Source organism: Pleurodeles waltl, chromosome 3_1 (genome assembly GCF_031143425.1).
Source record: "Pleurodeles waltl isolate 20211129_DDA chromosome 3_1, aPleWal1.hap1.20221129, whole genome shotgun sequence".
Taxonomy (NCBI): Eukaryota; Metazoa; Chordata; class Amphibia; order Caudata; family Salamandridae; genus Pleurodeles; species Pleurodeles waltl.
The window spans coordinates 1,215,354,670-1,215,375,176 of record NC_090440.1 but is presented as its reverse complement, the minus strand read 5'-3'; the positions used below and the strand labels follow the sequence as shown (position 1 = coordinate 1,215,375,176).

Sequence of the window (20,507 nt, the reverse complement as noted above, 5' to 3'; positions counted from 1 at the left end):
GGAGGAAATAAATTCAGACCAACTAAAATTAATAATACTAGGAATTCAAGGATAATAGTGCATAAAGTCAATATCAATACCTACGATATAGATATTACACGTTGTTCAGAATTTACAGTCATTAGTCAATTCAAATTTGGCAGAGTAAAAAATCTTTGGCTGGGCACAGGTTAACCCTAGAGTTAACCAAATTTGGGAAATACATGTGTGGGGAGGAACACATGCAGGCAAAATTTAAAACAAACCAAAGAGGACAAAATTAATTTAGCAAAAGAATAACTCTAGCTACAAATCACTAACTAAAAATGAAAAGCATCAGCATAGTGGAGTTTATAAGCTAAAAAGGCATTTCAAGGGTGAATGGCAAATGGCAGAGAGGAAGATAGTTCTCCAAAGTACAGATTTCAGGGAATCTTCATAAGCAAAGCATCTGGTCAGCAAGGCATCTGCAAGTGTCATGCAAGTGTCTTGGGCTTACCAAGACTGCAACTGAGACTGGACTGACCAGAGTTTGAATGTCCATTGGTATATCAATTCACATAAAGTATTCTGATTTGTCAAAGGTGTCAGTTCATATTACATTGAACAGGCATCATCCAGTCATAAATTATCACCATACTCCAGGGTGCAACAAACAGTTCGACAATTTCAAAGTCTGTCATGGGAACATCTCTTTTCAGTGTCTCTCCAAACAGGTTTTAAAAGAATGTATACGATTCCTGCACTGTAATAAATCCAAGGACAAATGGGCACGTGTTTCCACGTTTTAACAATGAACGAAAGTACATGGCTTCACGTGGGAATGAAATCTGAAAGAAGACTTCATGTTATGGAAAATAATTCCACACTTTTATATTACTGCAAAATACAAGCTCTGTAGGCCGCAATTTTGCTAACACAAAAATCATGACCTTAGATCTAAATATTACATTATAATAAAACACATATAAAATATAAACTATTAAATTTAGCATTAGTAAGGCCTCATTAATATGAATAATACATTTCAAGTTAAACGAAAAGCTTTGTCATTTCATTCCATTAAGGACAACAGAGAGCTGCATTTTTCGCATTGTGCACACATATTAAAACTCATAAATCTTTAACCACAAGAAATTCAATATCATTTCTACAAGTACTGTTAGTTTAGGTCTAAATTAGATTTTGACATCAACTTTAACCTTCTAGCATGTGATTTAACTCAAAAGGCACATAAGTCAAACTTATAGGAAATTATACATTTAAAAGGTGTATCAGTGCAGCTTTCTGCTTAGGTTTTCCATTCTTTTACTTTCATATAATAAAACTTGTCACAGTCTGATGACTTTTGGGACACAAGGGACAGCACTAAAAGTTATGCTCTATCAGTGGCTTAACAAAAAATGATGTCCCTCCCTCGCAGAATGTGAGAAGGGGCCTGTGAGACTCTCATACCTGACATATAATAATTGGCCTTGGGGTAATTTGGGGCCTACATTCATTGTAGGAGCGTCATGGGCCTGTCTGTATTACACCCCTGCCCTTGCTCTCATCTCTGTCTCCCACTCTTTTCCCTCTTTCTAACTTGACTCCCTGTCTTGCATTCCTCTTCACCAGAGGTGGCCGGTAATTTTACAGGGGAGGGGGTGGTCACACATGAACACTTAGACCTCACTCACACCCATTCATTCACACACGCACTCACACATCCATTCACAACACTCACTAATAGATACACATACATGCACGCACGCAAAAAACATAAACAAATAAAACTTACTTCAGGGGCAGCAGGTCTGACAGGGAAGCCTCAGAGGTCCCAGGAGGGTTGGGGCTGCTGCCTTCCTTCATTGGATGATCTAAGGTCAGTCAATGAAGAAAGGCACCAGTCCCAATCTCGTCACAGAATGGGATGGTGTCAGTGCGACAGCTGACACCACCCCACTCCGTGACGAGGTGTCACTGATAGACACTCGGCCCTGGGCACTTCAGGGCTGAAAACTGAAGTGACCAGGTACGAAGCAATCAGTGACATTCCCCCTCATCATGAGGAGGAGGGCTTTGAGGCACCTTTTCCAATCTGAAGAGGTCATGCCCACAGAAGGTGTGAGTTCTTCAGTTTAGAAAAGTTCAGCTCAGGCAGCCAGGAGTCTGCGCATTTAGCTCATGTCCAGCTCCTTGCTGTCTGACCTGAACCAGAAGAATGTGTGTTAGGCTGACTTTTGTTCAGCTTGACTGACACTCTTTCCTGCAAAAAGGTGGGGGGACATGGGCCCTCAGCCCGTACGGACAGGCTGCTGCTGCTCCTCACTGCTCTTTTCCTGTGTTTTCTCACCTGTGCTGTTTATCACTCTTCTTTCTAACTCCCCTCTGAACGTTCGAAATAGCTAGAGTCCAAAAAGGAGCTTTTTTGCCAGGCCCTTTCGGCCACCCATATTAAATTTAAAAAAAAAGTTGTAGTATGTTGTTTTATGCTCGGGGGAAAAAGAGTGACTTCCACAAGCTGCAAATTGTTTTACTTGCTGTTCTCCACAGCATTTATATCGCACCAGACATGAGTGGTCCCCTGCCAAATGGGGGCCCTTCGGCATTGCAGGGGCTTCAGGTCCCTGTGTTACACTACTCTTTTTGTCCGTCCACCCACTCATTGTCTTATGGTAGAACAGAGACATGCATATGTTACTGCTTTGTTTAGAAGTGTTGATTCCTGTTTACAAATACCTTATTTGTCCTTTTGTTTACAGGATCTCCTACAGCATTCTCCCAACTCTATGACTTCAGTGTCAAGCAACCCACAGGGAATTGTGGTGCAAGCCTCAACGCTGCAGCAGGGGAACATCTCCATGACAACTCTTAACTCTTCGCCTGTTGTGTCAGGTGAGATTTCTGTTGTCTTTCGAATTGGTACTGATGCAAAGTTTCATTTTCATGACTATTGTATCCACTGTGTTGTGTCTTCCAAGGAAGGCAGTAGGTGACAAAGCCCCTTCTAGAAATAGGAATCAGACAAACTCTAAGGAGCCACTGATCACAGGCCCAATTACTGCCCACAACACCACATAATCTCTATTACTTACTACTTTCCTTTCAATTCAGCCTAATAAATAGTTCAATAAAATTTTCAATTAGTCTGCTGAAGGTTTGTGTCTCTAGGTGGGGTTACCAAGAACACCTTCAGCATCTTTTCGGTCATGAACTCTCCAGTACAAAATGATATGCAATTTTCATATTCTTGGACTCTGAAGAGAAAATATGCACACCATGTGGGTCACAAATGAGCTTTAACTCCATATCTTAATTAATATTTAATCTTTAGGGCTTTGGTTTTTTTGAAGGATCAAAATGGGTCTTACAGATTGCTTGGGTGGCAGAAATTAATAGAGCTTTGTGGGTGAAAAATGTATTTTCAGTATGGCTGGTGTGTCTCCCTTCTGCCTCACTTGTGATGAAAATTCCACCTCATTTTGAGTTTTCTGACCTGGTGGTGAAACTCTTCACACCCTTGTAGGATCCACATTGGTTGTAAAAACACAATAGATTATCTGCTCATGCCAAAAGTGGATGATTTTATTTAGGCAAAATATGATGACTGGGGATGCACCCTAAAAGTGGGGACAAATTACTAGTGTTCACATACCTAATCTATCAAGCATGCAGGGGAGTGAGTGGCTGCTAGCAGGTTAACGAATGCTAACATTACATTTTAATGGAAGCCTTCCACAACATCCATGGTGGTCTTTTACAGACTTAATGCAAATAGGCATGGTAGTAGATGAGCCATCCTAATGTGAGCTCCAGCACCACCTGCATTTCTTGGTGAATCTGTGGAGTGGTGAAAGATGGCTTGACTGCCTGAAGTGAGTCTGAATCTAAGTTGTTGGCTGAATCAACTTCAGCAACTTCCTGTTAATCAGACCTAAGGCTTCCGAAGCCCAATCCACTTTCTAGTTTTCCTGTTAACCTAATTTCAGTACATATGCCCTTCCTTCAAAAAAGGATTTTTTTCAGTTTGTGAATTTGCTTTTGCAGTTTATGTTTTGTTCAACATTTCTTCACTGTGAGATGCAACAGTTCTTTTTTATATTTTTTAGCAATTTAGCGTCTGGCTAAAACAGGTATTAGAATCTTGGGAACACTTAAACATGGAACTCGGAATCAGGGTATTGAGAGTGAACATGTAGTGGAAATTAATCATTTGAAGGCACCTAAAGTTGATGATGGGTGGAAGAATGCAGCAGGCACCCAAGGGATAGACCTGGCGTAGCCTAATGGAGGTCTTTGTTTGTGGAGTTCATTTAGGGCAAACGAGAGGGATCACCTCATGGGATGATTGGTGATGGGAGCACATCGTAGAGCAGTTGTAAAGGGCAAACCATGTGGGAGATTGATTGGGCATCTGGGGCATAAAGGGAAAGTGGGAATCTGATGGTACTTAGAAAAGACCTAAGTTGGTTTTGACATGGAGACGGAGCATCAGTACTTAGAAGATGTGGGTATCTTTTGCAGGTAGAGAATGCCTCATGGCAGGCTGATGGGACAGAGAAGGGGCATTTATGGCTTATGAATTCTGTGTCTGGGATGCTGAGGCAATTGGGGTGGGGTCACAGTGATGAAGCATCTAGGAAAAAGATTGAAGGGTTATATGTGGGAATGTAGGGAGGTCAGGTTCAGCACAGTATAGGGTTTTGATAGCAGAGAGGGAAAAACACTTGGACATGCATGGAGAGCACAGTTGGGAAAGAGTCATGGAATGGTGACATCAGTGACATAGAAGAAATAGGAGACCATTACATTTAGAGAGGACAATTTAGATAAGGTGTATGTAGAAAAGTGTTTGGAACACAGAACAGATGGGCAGTGGCAATTAAAGGATGCATATGAGAGCCTGGGGTTACATGGAGAGCGCATTTGTGGAGTGCTCATGAAGAGGGTACATGTAAGGCACAGAGATGTGCCCCTGGAGGCATCTGATATGTAATATGGAGAGCAAACACCTAAGGCACAGAGGGAAGGGCACATGGTGACACTTATTGGGGATAGTTGGAGTGAGAGGGCACAAGAAAAATCGGGGCACCATTGGTAGGTGTGTTGGTGAAGTTGCCAAGACTGGGTATTTAGTTCACAGAATGAGTGATAACCAATAGAGGGAAGTTAAGGAATGGGTTTAAAAAGGAGCCACACGACACACACATTGAGTAGGAATTCTGGTGGACCATCAGTGGACAGTTTTTCTTGCATCTGTGGTACACTGAGAGAGGGGGCTTCTGGGGCATAGACAGAGGAGTTGGAGCACCTAGTGTAAAATGTATGGGGGATGTAGAGGTACCCTCTGTGGCTCAGATAGTACGTCTGCCTTGGGTTTGGGGATGAGGGCCTCAGAAATGTGGCATCACAGACTTAGAAGGACGGGATGCATAAGTGAACATAGAGGAGTCAGTGTTAGATGCACTGAGATCAAGGCAATTTATACTTGGGAAATGGGGTTTCTAGATAAGACAATAGGTGGTAGGGGCATGGAAAGGGCACAGCTGGTCACAAAGTGTGTGATAGGAATTGGGTACTGGTACTGTGAGAGGGCATTTAGGGATAAAGGATCTATTGTGGGGCAGAGAATAAGTGGGCGACTGTGGCACCCTGAGAAACTACTTTGGAAGGGCCACAGGGAGAGAGCCTATGGAGCACTTAATGAGAGAGACAGCAGGACACTCACAGTTGCAGAGGAAAGCCATGGTACATAAGCATCTGGAACACTGTGTACCTTGAGACACTGAAAGGGCTTGCCATGGACTTGTAGAGATAGCGGATGACATGAGGCACAGTGCCTGGGATTTTTGGAGCAGATTTTTGGGCCTTGAGATACAGCGCTTTCATTAGCAATTCAGGCTGGTTACACTTATGATGGACAGTTACGACTGCTGGTGACATAGAGAAGGAAGGCCCAGTGGCCACACCAAAAGGTGTTAATAGAGCTATATGCAGAACAGAGGGAGAAGGCGTCTGATGCCACTTAGAGTGGGTAATTAGGGCTGGGTGCACAGTGTGTGTCAGTGCTTGGAGGGAGCTATAACGACACAACACCTATGATCATAAGGAGGTGCAGTTATAAGAGAGGTGCAGTTTCTGACTTTCTGACAGTACTTGGAGGAGCAATTGGAGCAGGGCACGAAGAGATTTCGCATAGTAGGAAGATGGCGGAAATGGAGAAAAGTCCGGGTAATGCAAATAGGGATGACTGCAGAGTGTCTCACACATTTGCTATTTATAAAAGGTTTTTGTAAAATGCTTTACGCCACCACCAGGTATCCTCTGAGCAGTTTAGGGCGAGATACAATGGTCTGGGGGAGTCAACAGGTGTGATGGTTAGCAATATAAAAACAAGTAAGCTTACTGTGGATCCTTGAAAAGAGATAATAGTTGGAAAAATGAGCCCCGCAGATTGACATAGACTGGTTTTAAACATCTAACATATATCCTGGTCAAGGCAGTGAAGAGGGTAGCATGGGAAAGCTAACCGTATCATTGTCTGAATAAATGGTTTTTAGTACCCTTCCTTCTAAATCTGAGGAAGTCCGTTTTAAGATGCAACTTGGAGAGAGGGCAAGAGGGACTGGTTGTGACTAACAGAGCGTTTATTGTGGCGGGGGGTGGTATCTGGGGCACTATCTAGTGCCTCATGGGGGGTCATGGGGAGGGTGTATCTAGGGATAAAAGGAAGATAGCAGTAGAGACTTTTAGGGCAATTCGCATTGGGGACGATCAAGCTGGTGCTATTTGAATGTGGTTATTGATAACAAAGAACACGGAGGCATTAGGAGGAGCAAGTTCACTCTGGTTGTTACAAAGGGATTGGTGGATGCACTACAACGTGGGGGGGTAAGGGAAATATTTTATGTTTTAAAGATAAAATGTGATCATAGAGTCATCTAATCACATTAGGGGTTTTACTTCATTGTTTTCTAATTTGACCCTTACTGTGAAGATTACATGCAGAGTCTGCCTGGCTGTATAGATGGGCCCCTTCATAAATTGATTGAAGCAACTGGTTCCCAAGACTTACCTAATTCAATAACACACTTCAATGTATCCACACATATGTTGAAATACCCAAACATAATAATTTTTAACATTGTCAGATGCACCAACAACAACTTTAGTCCTTCACCAAAATGGTTTATCCTGCCCATATTATAGAATGTCACAGGAACAAATAAGGTAGTTGCATCTTCTGGCTAAGCATTTGAAAGATTTCAGTGTGCAATAGTTGATTCGTGTGTGGCGGCCTCCTGCATTCATTTCCTAATGGTGTGTGACTTTGGTGACTCAGTTGTTCTGCTGTGACCAGCTTTTGTCTCTTTCAATTTATCATTTATATTCCTGCAGATTCCTTTACATTTCTGTAATCGTCTGGCTTGTGATTGTGTCATTTTCATAAATATGTGTTATGGATGTCTTGTACATTTCAGTGGTTTCTGGTATATCCAGTGCTTAATTTGAAAATAAAAAGGTGCCGTTGCTAAAAGCTCTCCTCTTAAGCACGCGGCTGCTGCAATTAGAAGTGCGAGCACATAATACTGAGGCAAAGTAATTCTGAAGCCACCTCGGGCCTCTTCAATCCATTAACAGCCACTGCCCGCACCTTCAGCTCACTCTTGCAGCTTCCTGCTTTTCCCCTTTCTGACACTTCTTTTTTCTCTTCCTCCGTCTTTCCCACGTGTCTTTTGCTCGCAGTAAATGCTTGAGACACAAAACTAAGCCCCGGCCCTCAGAAATAAGGGCCGGTGCTCAGCACCGGAAACAACAAGCACAAATTAAGCACTGGGTATATCAGGTCTACGCCCGCAGAATCACAATTTCCGCGAGCTCACTCCATCTGTTCTGTTGCAGTGAGTGGCGAGTTTAAAATTTCTTTCCAACCCTAGTGTTTATTAGTAGAAGAGGATGTCAAGCTTTGATTTCCCTATTTTCATACATATGTGTCAAAAAGTGTTTCTGTCTTGATTTTTAGGACTGTGTTTATGATTGGGTTTGGTATTTTACAATAGTGTGTTCACTGTGTATGTAATTGTGAGCTCGTAATCTCTGAAACACCGCGTATTTTATCTTGGTGTCTGGTAATATTTCAGGCTGCCTTCTTGTTTCAGGGGAATTGAATTTCTTTTGTCCTCTGCCAGCCAGGTTTCTATGTTTATCCTTAACCTATTTTTTACCCGTTTCGTTTTGTTTAATATGTATCATTTGCGGTTGAGAGTGGTGAGTGTAATTGTTTTCTTTCAGATACAAATTTCTAGCCCTCTTCGTTTTGTGTAATCAGGCTTTCTTCCAATTCTCCATTCTTACCTACTCTTAACTTCCCTCTCTTGATAAGCCACTCGTTGATAACAGTTTTAAATTAGTTAATGTTCTTGTTAATATATTCTATTAAAATAGTTAGCCTTGCTGATGATTGTTCCTTCTTTTCATTTCTTATATTTCTACTTCTTTTCTCTGACCAATCCAAAATAACATTTTATTATGTTTACTTCCTCCTCACTAGGCAGATAGTTGTGTTAAATTATTTATTTTTTCATAATTTTGTGTTGTTTGCTATGTTTGTCACCATCTGATTGGATGTGGACTGAGGCATCCCTTGTGAGAATGTGTTTTGGTACAGATTACCCAAGTTAAGCTTGCCTGCTCTGTGCCATAGCAACAAGAGGGTTGATCTCACATTATTTTAGTGACTTGAGGGTGTGTGGCCTAGTAAGATGGCAAATCAGATGCACTCTTAGAGAGCTCCACTACTCCTAGTCGGTATCCTGCAACATCCTACATAGATAATCTGCGAAAGTACTGAAGACAGCTGCCAGAGAACAGTGTCAGCACGGATTGTCCAACTGGAGGCATCAAAATATGCTGAGAGAGAGCCTTGGGGCAACTAGTGGCAGCCAGAGCCTGAGTTGCCAGGTAGAACTGAGGGCCTTTCTGGGCTCGATGGGAGTGGCGTAAAGCAGGCTCTCTATAGTCCTCGGCGAGATGGAGAGGCCAGAGACAGATGGTCTGCATGTTGTACCCTAAACAGGACTGCAACACAGAGATGCTGAGGCCACTTGTTGATTCTGAAAGTGGGGGCCTGCCGAAAAGAGTGAGTCTGCAGAAGGCAGGTGGAAGAAGCAGTGGGTTACTGTTGGCAGTTGTGCCCTGTCAGCAGTGTGGCTGGAGCTGTGGGGGACGACTGGACTGCATTTGCCCGCAGGCGAGGCAGAAAGGAACAGAAAGACTGTAGGGGAACACAGAGTCACAGTGGACATATTGCACGAAGGCCTGTGAGGAGTTCAGAGATCTTGTAAGTTGATAGGCCTGAGCATGAGCACCTGCAGAGGCCTTACAATGAGGAGGCAGAGTGAGATGAGGTCCTGCTGCCCTTCAGAGGATTTGACATTGAGAGAGCCCAGGACTAGATAGAAGTGTTAGTGACCTGCATCAGAGAGAGGTGAGCAATAGAGAATCCCTGTGAGATGAGCTGGCTGGGGCCCCTTAACATTGGTGTACTTGAGCTCCCATTGGGCGGTCGACCTGACTGAGGACCAAATGAGTTGATGTACTCCAGGTGGAAGTGGCAAGGACTAGCTGACTTGGGCCTGCTGCATTTCACACTCTGTGTTGCAGTGCCTGAAAGGTGGCCCCCCATGTGATGCAGTAAACTGTAGTTACCACAGAGCAGGCACCTGAAGAAATCCTTACTGGAGGGCGGGGACACCCTGCTGGCTCAACCACCTCAGAATGGGGAAAGACAAGTCAGACAAGACATATCAGGGCAACACAATCACTCAGTGTATCTCCCCTGAGGGGCATACCCCGATGGCCGCTGGCCTGCTGGGAGAAGAGGCACATGAGTGGGAGAAGGAGATGATCCATGCAGCCCTGTTGGAAGTGATTCATAGTTCCGGAATAGTGCTAAAGGGGAAGGTAGAGGCAGTGTTAATTGATGTGGGGCTGCTCCACGCAGACCTCTGCAAAGTGAATGAAAGTGTCACATCTGCTGAACATATAATTACGGACCTGCAGACGGAAGTTACAACCCTCAAGAAGCAGGTGTCTCAATTGATGGTGACCACTGCAATGCTGGAAAGCAGGGCTGAGAACAAAGAAGGAAGGTTGTGGAGGAATAATCTTCAGTATCTTGGGATTCCGAAGCGAGAGGAGGGCGCACAGTGGAAAGTTTCCTTGAGGACTGGCTAAAAACTAAACTGAATTTAACAGATCTGCTGCCCATGTTTGATATCAAAAGGGTGCACAGGGCAAGGACAGCAGGGCCACCGCTGGGGGAACCTCCCAAGAGCTATCCTTGCTAGACTATTCAACTACAGGGATCGAGACATTATATTGAGGGTTGCACGTGCAGTGAGTGGCATGCGCTATGAAAACCACAGCATGGCCAATTTCCTGGATTATACACACAAGGTGCAGATGCACAGAAAGTCTTTTTTGGAAGTCAAGCAAAAACTGAAAGGCATGAACTTATACTGTATGCTGTTGTACCCAGTTTTGCTGAAAGTAAATGCAGATGGCAGAACACACTTCTGTGAGAACCCAGAGGAGGTGTGGTCTTGGTTGGTGTTGTGGGACAATGCACCTTCATGTGAGAAGGGACTGCACAGGTCAAAGTGTATTGGAGAGCAGAGATACCCTAGGCAGGGGAGGGCAGAAAGCCCTTCTGAGGTTGGAGTGTAGAATCATTGTCTCACACTGAGAGTGATGGTACAGCAGGATGGAACTTTGGGTAGACACATGGAGAGTGGTGGTGAATGTGAGATGACTACGGATGCTGACAGATCCATTTAGGAGCCCTAAATGGACTTTGAGAAAGTTAGTTGGACTGCTGCATGGTGGGGGGCATGGTGAAGTCAGCCCTGCAAGAGTTGCAGGTGTGGTCTGTAGGGATTCGCGAGGGGCAACCTTGGATTTGGAAAAGGGGTAACACTGGAAGTGGACATAGGACATGTAAGGATACTGTTAGGCCAAGATGAAAGCATTGATGTGGCTTGCTGTGCTACTTAGTCAGGGTATGGTAGGGCAGCTGGAAAACAGTTCCTGGTGGTGTCTTGTCCTCCCAGGATTGGAGACTTGCTGTGTGTTGTCTTGCTTCTGTGCATTTCGGATGTTAAGTAGTGCTTAGGGAAGTTGTAGGTTCTAAGGAGTAGGCCAGTTTGCTGTTGTTTGTAGTGGAGAGGGTGAGAAAGGTCAGTTCTGTGTCACTGACGAAATATTATGGGCATGTACAAGGTGAGGTTGTTTTATGATGTTTACATGGGCAGGGAGTCAGGTGTTGGGGAGAGCAGGTGTTAGTTGTTGTTGTTGATTCACTGCTATGGAATGTTGCCAAAAGGGGGTGTTGTGCGGTTGCTGTGGGGGAAGAGCTGGGCTTGGTCCTGGATGGATGGGTAGCGACATGACACAATTTCATAACATAGTCACTTGGAATGTCAGAGGGCTGGGAGGGTATGTAAAGAGGCATAGAAGTTCCACTTGGGCAGGCAGGGGATTAGGATAGCACGCCTCCAGGAAACACACTTGATAGAAGGGAAAGTCAGTAAACTGAAAAGGAAAGAAGTGGAGGGACCAGTTGTACTCATTCTATGCATGAGGAGTGTTGGTGTGAGTGGCGCCTGGTGTTCCGTTTAAGCTGCAATATTCAGAGGTGGACTTGTGGGGTAGATATATAATGGTGCATGGAATACTGGCTCTTTCTATTATGTTTATGCACCTAACAGTGATGATAGAGATTTCTTCCTGAAGATCCAGGACCTGTTAGGATGGTATGACCACCAGGTTGCTGTGGGTAGGAGATTGTAACTGTATGATAGATGGGGAGCTGGATAGGAACCTACCAAAACATTTGAGGAAACCAGCTATGGTGGAATCACTGAGTTCGGTACTGCAGAATGTGGGATATGTGGCTTTCTGGAGGGCGTTGCACCTAACGACCAGGGAATACTCATGTCATTCATTGTCGCATGGTACCTGTCGTAGGCTGGACAGAGCACTGAGGTTATAGCCTGTTCAGTACATACTGCTACATAACTGGGGTGTTTCTTACCTGACCATTTGCCTTTGCTCTTAGAGTTGATAAGGGAGAGCACAGGATGGGCTCCCTGTAGCTGGCAGCTGCCGCCAGATGCTATTATAGAAATGTCTTGCCAGGAAACATTAGGTGCAGCATTGATGGAGCATATGAACAGTAACTGGGGTACGATGGCCACTAGAGTGAATGAGTGGGAGGTGATGAAGGCAGTTACGAGGAGGGAATGTATGAGTAAGGTGTTTATGTCAGACAGCAGCAGTTGAATGAGCAACTGAAGACAGTTGAGGAATACCTGAAAAGCCTGCAGAGCTGTGAAGCTCTGAACTCAGCACTGGGGGCAGAGGTTACAAAGACCAGGTGCTCGACTGGGGAAACCTTGGATAGATTGGATAAAATTACATGGAAGGAGTACATGCAGTGACTTCATAGAGAGGATGACAGGCCCAGTAGACTGTTAGCCTGGCTACTGAAAAGGGATGACTGGAGATTACCGTATTTATCGGCGTATAACACACACCGGCGTATAACACGCACCTCATTTTAAGAGGACATTTCAGGAAAAAAAAACTTAACATTATATCGGCGTATAACACGCACACATCATTTGCCCCCTATTTTCAGGGACAAAAAGTGCGTGTTATACGCCGATAAATACGGTATCTATCATGTCCTTGAGAAGGCCTGTTGGTACACTGGTGAACATTGAAGAATCGATTAGTTGAGTGCTTAAGGCCCATCTAGCAGGTCTATATGGGACAGGGAGGGCCTCAGTTCTGGATGTGGTGGCTGAGAGACTGGAGCTGGTGGAGCTGTCTGTGCTTCCAAAGGTGATGTGTAAGAAACTGGATGTTGGGCTCACATTGGAAAAATCGAGGGGAGCACTGGAGAAGATGACTAAAGAGAAGATGCCTGGAGGGGATGGGTTTCCTGTGGAATATTATCAGGTCTATACAGCACAGTTAACAGAACCTTTGTTGGAGGTCTCTGGGGAAGCACAGCACAGGGGTGAGCTGCCACCCACCCTGTGGGAGGGGGTGTATGTATGGTTCTGAAGCTGGGCAGAGACAAGCCAGATCCTGGAGCTTATAGACCCCTAACAATGTTGAAACCGGACATGAAGGTTCTCTGCAAGATGTTAGTGAAGCAAATACAAGGAGTGGTGGGAACACTGGTGCAAAAGAACCAATATGGCTTCATCCCAGGACATAGTACAGCTATGAACCTATGCAGACTGGCCCATGGGCTGCACTCGGTGGAAGATAGGTAGGAGGAGTTGGTTTTGATGTCAGTGGGCATCACTTACATGTTTGATTTGCTTTTGTGGATGTATATGCTGTAGGTACTGCAACATATGGGATTTGGTACAGGCTTCTGTAAGTGGGTTAAGCTACTGTACAGTGGACCTTGTGCTAGGGTGTGTAGTGATGGGTTGATGGCAGTGGAGTTGGCGGTGGAGAGGGGTACACTATGAGGTTCACCCTCGCCCCGCTATTGTTCGCATTAGCTAAGGAACCGCTGGCAGCAAAAGTCCAGAGTGAACTGAGGGATTGTGCCATGCAGGTCAGAGATAGAACACATTTAACATCATTATATGCTGATGATGTGCTGTTTTATCTAAGAAGGCTCAGGGAGTCAATACTGCTGCTGTTGGACAGTCTGACGGAGTTTAGGGCTGTGGCAGGGCCTGATTGATGGACTCAAGACACTGCTGTTCCTGCTGGGGGTGCTGTACTTGGTGTCTGAGTTGGAGTTGCCCCAGTTGGGGCTCTGTTGGGAGACTGAGGCATTTAGGTATTTGGGGATAATGCTGGTGAGAGGGGAAGAGGGCCAGTATTGCTATAACCTGGGGAGGATGCTGAAGGGTCTGCAGGCATTCTGAAATACGCTTCCACTGTTCGTGGCAGGCAGGATAGCAGCTGAGAAAATAGTTTCCCTCCCTAGATATCTGTATATTGTGCAAAATTAGTTGTACATGACACCAAGCAGTATATGTAAGACCCTGGATAGCATGTTGGTCTCCCTGTTGTGAGGGGGGGGGGGGAGTAAAGTTGCTCTGATGGCTCTCAAGTTAGATCTGGAGAAGGAGGCATTGGGTTGCCTGACCTAGAGCTATACTATTATGAAGCAAAGCTGCAGCATTCTGCATGGTGGGTCCTGGTGCAGGATAACTGGGAAAAGAGACTGCTGAAAGACACCTGTGGGAATGTACCTTTAATGGAATTATTAATGAGGGAGGCCAGGATACCAGCTCACTTCCCCCATCTGGTGCAGCAGATTATGTAAATGTCGGAGAGGGTGATTAGAAAGGTGCTTAAGCAACCTCCATTTGAGGTCATTCGTACCATCAGGCACATCAGTGAGGCAATGTTGTTTTCCTGTTGAAGAGCAGGGGGATGTGTGACACTGGGAGATCTGTTCCCAGAAGATTGGTTGATCACATTTGAGAATGCATGCAAAAAAGTCTCAGTAGTATTCCTTCAAAACAGCAAGATTGCTGGTATGTCTCGGGAGATCTGAATGGCGTTCCTCGTGGCCCCTATGGATCAGACACACTTCAGCTGTTACTATAGTCGGGCAATGTCCAGTGTTCGATGTCCTTGTTTTATGGGGCACTCAAAAGGGATCATGCTGGGCAGAACATTCCTGCTGGACAGGCCTGGTGGGAAGATATGGAGGGTGATATGCTGAGAAAGAGTGGAAGGAGGCCTGCATACTTACCCAACGGGTGTCCTTTAATGCCAGGTTCAAGTTAATACCATACTTATCTCACACCGATTAAATTGAGCTGAGCGTATGCGGGCAGGGAGGTGGACTGCTTGAGATGTAGAGCAGAGGTTGCATATTTCCTGCATGTCGCCTGATCTTGTCTGCATATTGGGCGGTGGTAAGGGAGAGAGTGGAAAGAGTGACTGGTGTTGTGATTGACCAGACACCCAAAGGATGCCTCCTGGGTATAGTTAAGAAATGACAAAAGGAGGCAATACTGTGGAAGTTTCTAAAATTTGCACTGGTGGTACCCAAAAGGTGGGTGGCATTAGGGTGGCTTGGACGGAGTATTCCTTCAGTGGCCCTCTAGTGCAGGGACACAACTGAGTGGGCCTTGGCAGAGGAAAAGCACATACAGATGTCTAGGATGGATGATAAGGTGAGGGAGGATCTAGACATCTGGGTGGGGTTGGTGGAGACATATCAGGGTATCTAGGAAGCAGTTGGGGATCTAGAGGCAGGAGTGCACTCTGGGAAAGTAAGTTTAATTGAGTATTGAAAAGAGGGAGAAGAGAGAGAATGAAGGGGATGCAGGTTTATCAGGTATTGCTGGGCTACAGGGTTAACTCAGTAATTGCAATGGGGGAAGTCGAGTGTGGGAACATTCTCTGGTCATTCTGTGACACATGTGAAAGAGTTGTAAATATTTGCACCTTGGCTTTGAGGAGGGGGTAGGGTTCTACCAGCAGCACAGAAGATGTTAGTAATGATGACTAGTACTATGGAAATATCATCATCAATATTATTGGTGAGTCCTTGTATATCAGTGAAACTAATAAAAACATTTTTTTTTTGGAATAGTGACTTTGAGGGCCACCCTGACAACGGTTGTGATTATTGTTTGAAGCGGACAGTTGCCCACCCTAAATATTAATCCCAATTCTTGCACTAATCATTTTCTTGAAATGTAATTAGGTTAGGTGGATGAAAGGGATTGACAAGAGAAGGGAATTGATGTAAGGATTAAGGGGACATAAGTGCTGAGGTTGCTGCCTCACACTCTCCAAGCAGGGAAGACGCCACCACAAGACATCTTTAACCTACTCACCCTTCGACTGGATGTAGGGGTGGGATGCCCTGCAGGGGCATTGCTTGATCAGTAAGATTGGGGGGGTGAGTTTCAGATTTTCCAACAATCATGCTGTCGTATAATGCCAAAATGTAATATATGTCAAGCAGTGCACATGAGAGGGGCTAAAGGGGCAGTGGATAGGGTGACGAATGTCGATTGATAGGAGTACTAAGTGAGAAAAAACAATATTTTGTAAAATAACCAAAATTTTTAAGGCTTTTAAAGCAGAGAGGGAGAGTGTGTGTATGTGTTTTTGTCTGTGTGTATGGAAATAATTCCTTGTGAAATCTGACAGACACCTGGCCATTCCCGGCTGAAAATACCCGTACTCAACTATTTTTCAGAAAATACATTTATTGTGGGGGGAGGGGCTAGCACCCCAAACACCTTCATGAAGCTATGCCTTTGGCGTACTGTTAGTAGAGGCTAATTAGGATAGACATGACGTGGAAGGACCCCACGCCACAACGCTGGGAGGGCACCTATGAACAAAGGCCCAAAAGAATTGACTGCGGGCAGTGGGCAAAGCCCTGAGAGTGGGACCTGAGCTTGGAACTGGTAATAAAAACAAGCACTGAAGTCATATGAGAAGTCACTAGCTATCAGTGATCAGCTTTTTTTGCAACAGAAGTTTACACAAAGTACCTGGTAAAACAAATACAGCAGTTAATTAATTCAATAAACATGCCATTGGATGGAGCTATAGGTGCTCAGTTTACTATAGTAAGTGCTTTTTAGTTGTGAGATATGCAGAAAGGAAACAATAATCATATACACATGGCTTAACCCTAAAGGAATTAGCCACCTGTCATCAGGATTGGATTCCATATGGCCAAGACAGATATTTAAATTTTCATTGGTCCATAATCAAGGTGAATATTCTGGGCTTTATCTGTAGCAGCTGGTAGAAGTAGAGCTTGTTAAAAACTTGCGTAGGATATTGTATTCAAACACCAAGGGTACTCGTTGAGGCTAGAAATGTGTGTTTACAATGTAAACAGTAAGCTTTTAATGGTAAAGATAAATCAGATCTAGATTGGTAATTGTCGCTCTGCAGTAATTGCCTTTCTAGTGATTTGAGGAGGCAGATTCAGGCTCTTATTTAAGACTTAATGATAGCTTAACCTCAGAGAATCGTGGTATAGTTTTTTGCTCCCAAGCCAAAGAGATGAGCAAGCCATTACATTGCCCTGTGTTTTGAATGCAAAGAGATCAGTGACTTTATAATTGGGTACCAGTAAGAATTTTGAAAATCTTACGGATTGCACAGGAAACAAGGTATCTCCCAGTTGAGATTTGCTGTATTATACTGGAATGAAAAGTGCTGGAAGCTTCATATAGCTTTCTCCAATTCAGGAAACCCCAGCAGCCTTGTTCAAGCTGATGCTACTAACTCAGATATTCTCCTCATGTTCCATTTTCCAAGGGGGGATGTTCTTCTGCCTCTTTTCTTTGTTTATCTCCACCATTCCTTTCATCCTCCCTCCAAAAACATGAAGATACCCTCTTCCTCTTTTCCACCTTTCTCCACCCTCTATATCACTTACCTCTTTGATATTTTCTCCTTACAGATGGCAGTCCACTCTCTTTGTCCCCTTGGCCCCTCTCTGGCTGGCTTCTATTCCTTCATTCACTATCAAGCTCTCTTACTTCTCTTTCTGTACCCTTGAGTATCATTTCCCTCGGACTCTCTACTCTTCCTTTCTGGCTATTTATTTCATTCTCTATCTTTCTTTCTCGCTGTTAACCCCTTGGGTGCTCTGAATGAGCTGGTCTTCTCCTCTGTACGGGGGCAGGGGAGGTCAGAGAGGCATGAATAGGAAAGGATTTTCCATTCCTTTTCATGTCTCTCTGAGGATTCCTGCAGCACAATCGCATAACGATCGTGCTGCATGAATGCCCACTAGACACCAGAGTTTGTTTACATTATGTAAACAAACAAAGGAAGCGGCCCCTTGGGCAAGGGTTGCTCCCCCAAGGGGGACATTTTTTTATAAGGTAATTTCTGTCCTCCTTGGGGACAGATCAGCCTATTTTTATTAGGCCGATCTGCCCCCAAGAGGTGCAGAAGCCGCTAGACACCAGGGATAATGTATTATTATTTTGTTTTACGGGGGAGCAGCCCCTTAGGCAAGGGTCGCTCCCCAAGGGGGACACATTTATTTTAGGCCATTTCTGCCCCCTTGGGGGCAGATCAGCCTATTTTTATTAGGCCAATCGATACAGGCCAAAATCCACAGCTAGGCACGTTCCAAAAAACACATCGGATTTCAATGTAAAAATGTGATGTGTCCATGTTCCGTTTCCTGTTGCGGCACTAGGCCTACCCACACAAGTGAGGGTCGATTCTGATCAGGTAACTTCGGGGGAACACAGAATAGAAGAACAAGTGTTATTGCCCCTTGTCTTCCTCTACATTTTTTCCTTCCAAATGTAAGACAATCTGTAAAAAAGAAGTCTATTTGAGAAATGTCCTATAATTCACATGCTAGTATGGGGACCCCGGAATTCAGAGATATGCAAATAACCACTGCTTCTCAACACCTTATCTTGTGCCCATTTGGGAAATACAAAGGTTTCCTTAATACCTATTTCTCACTCTTTATATTTCACCAAATAAATTGCTGTATACCAAGTATACAATGAAAACCCATTTCAAGATGCAGGTCATTTATTGGCTCTGGGTACCTAGAATTTTTGATGAACCTACAAGCCTTATATGTCCCCTCAACCAAAAGAGTCCAGCAGGCATAACGGTATATTGCTTTCAAAAATCTGCCATAGCTAGAAAAAGTTATAGAAGAAAATGTGGACAGAAATGGCTCTTTTTTCACCTCAATTTCAGTATTTTTTTAATTTAGCCATTACGTTCTGTAGGAAACCCTTGAAGTGTCTACAAAAATGACCCCTTGCTGAGTTCAGGATTTTGTCTACATTCCAGAAATGTTTAGCTGTCCGGGATCCAGTATTGGTTTCACACCCATTTCTGTCACTAACTGGAAGGAGGCTATGTCCCAGTAAAATACCCAAATTGTGTTGAAAAATGTGCTTTTCTGATTCAAGTCTGCCTGCTCCTGAAAGCTGGGAAGATGGTGATCTTAGCAGTGCAAGCCATTTGTTGATGTCATTTTCAGGGGGAAAAAACACTTCTGCAGCACTTTTCCCCCATTTTTGTGAAAGAAAACAACATTTTAGCTGTATTTTGGCTAATTTCTTGATCTCCTGTAGGGGAACCCACAAATTCTGGGTACCCTTAGAATTTCTAGTATGTTGGAAAAAAAGGACGCAAATTTGGCGTGGATAGCTTATATGGACAAAACATTATGAGGGCCGGAGCGCATACTACCCCAAATAGCCAAAAAAAGGCTTGGCATCTGAGGGGGAAAAGACCTGGCAGCGAAGGGGTTAATGACCCTTTCACTGAGGCTATCTCCCTTGCTGTCTCGTTTCTTAGGTATGTTGCCTTTTTGACTATCCATTTCCCCTTCCTTCCCTAGTCCTCCTCCTTGACATCTTGTCTCCTTCATTGGAAGGATGTGGTTGTTACTTGCAAACCACATGGTTCATAGGAACTGTCTGACAAACCTATTCTGTATGCTTATCTACTGTTTACTGTTGATACCTTCAAAGCAGATCACATCCTCCAGATTTTGAAAAAACCTAACTAGGACAAAGACGATCTCACCATCTACTGCTTCATCACTTAACTGTCTTTCATCAGAAAAATAATTGAGAAAGCAGTCTCTCCTAAACTGAAGAAAACATGAACAAGAATAATCTTTAAGATTACCACTCTGGCTTTAGACCATACTGCATCACAGAAACATCTAATGTTCAAGTGGTTGATGATGCCCTTTTCACCAGTGACAAAAAAAAACAACCCCAGCCTCGTGATCGTACTGAACCACTCTGTGACCTAAAATATAAATGTCTGTCAGGCACTGATCATCACTCTGGAAACAGGCATTTTTTTCTTTGAGACCGTCATACAACGTTTTTATCTCTTATCACCACACCTGCCTCCAGCTTTTACACATGATATCCCAGAAGCTCCATGTCTTATGAGGGATTCCTTTAGTACCAATTCTATACTCTCCCATCTTGAACATTCTATCTCAAAACTATACTCATAGATGACAACACCTAGATCCATCAGCATGCCGACAGCACTCCGCCTCAAAATTTCTTTCAGGTATCCTCAGTGGCTCAAAATCTGCCTCAATTGAAACACCTACTTGAAGCTCAATCCTATATTTTAGTTTGGTAGATTTATAAAGCGCATAGCTACCCAATGGCCTCACAACGCTAAAAAGGAGACAGAAGAACCAGGGTGGAATTTTGCTGGAAAAAATAGAGTCTTCAGTTTTCCAGGAATGGGTAGTTTGGAGTTGTCTAGTCGGAGGAGTGCTGGGGGGGGGACCAGTGAAGGAAGGCTATGGCTGGTTTTGCAGATACATGTCTAGGGATGTCCATGAGTTGGTGAGCTGCTGCGTTTTGCACTACCTGCAATCTCCTTAGTAAGCAAGTAGGAGAGCTCAAAAACAGGACATTCCCTTAGTCCAAACGAGATAATATAAGGGCCTGAATGATAAGTCTTTTAGCAAGAAAAAGAAGAAATTTGAAAAGTTT

At 44.2% G+C, this 20,507-nt stretch overlaps 1 protein-coding gene across 22 annotated transcripts in view; it reads left to right on the top strand.

The window, feature by feature from the left end:
* PKNOX2 (PBX/knotted 1 homeobox 2) overlaps positions 1–20,507 on the top strand; it is a 3,670,033-nt gene that overhangs the window by 3,115,049 nt on the left and 534,477 nt on the right. For all 22 annotated transcript variants that reach the window (XM_069224545.1, XM_069224549.1, XM_069224540.1 and 19 more), the window contains one exon: positions 2,724–2,856. In XM_069224545.1, coding sequence (XP_069080646.1) covers positions 2,724–2,856 — 133 coding nt within the window. The remainder of the gene's footprint in view (positions 1–2,723; positions 2,857–20,507) is intronic.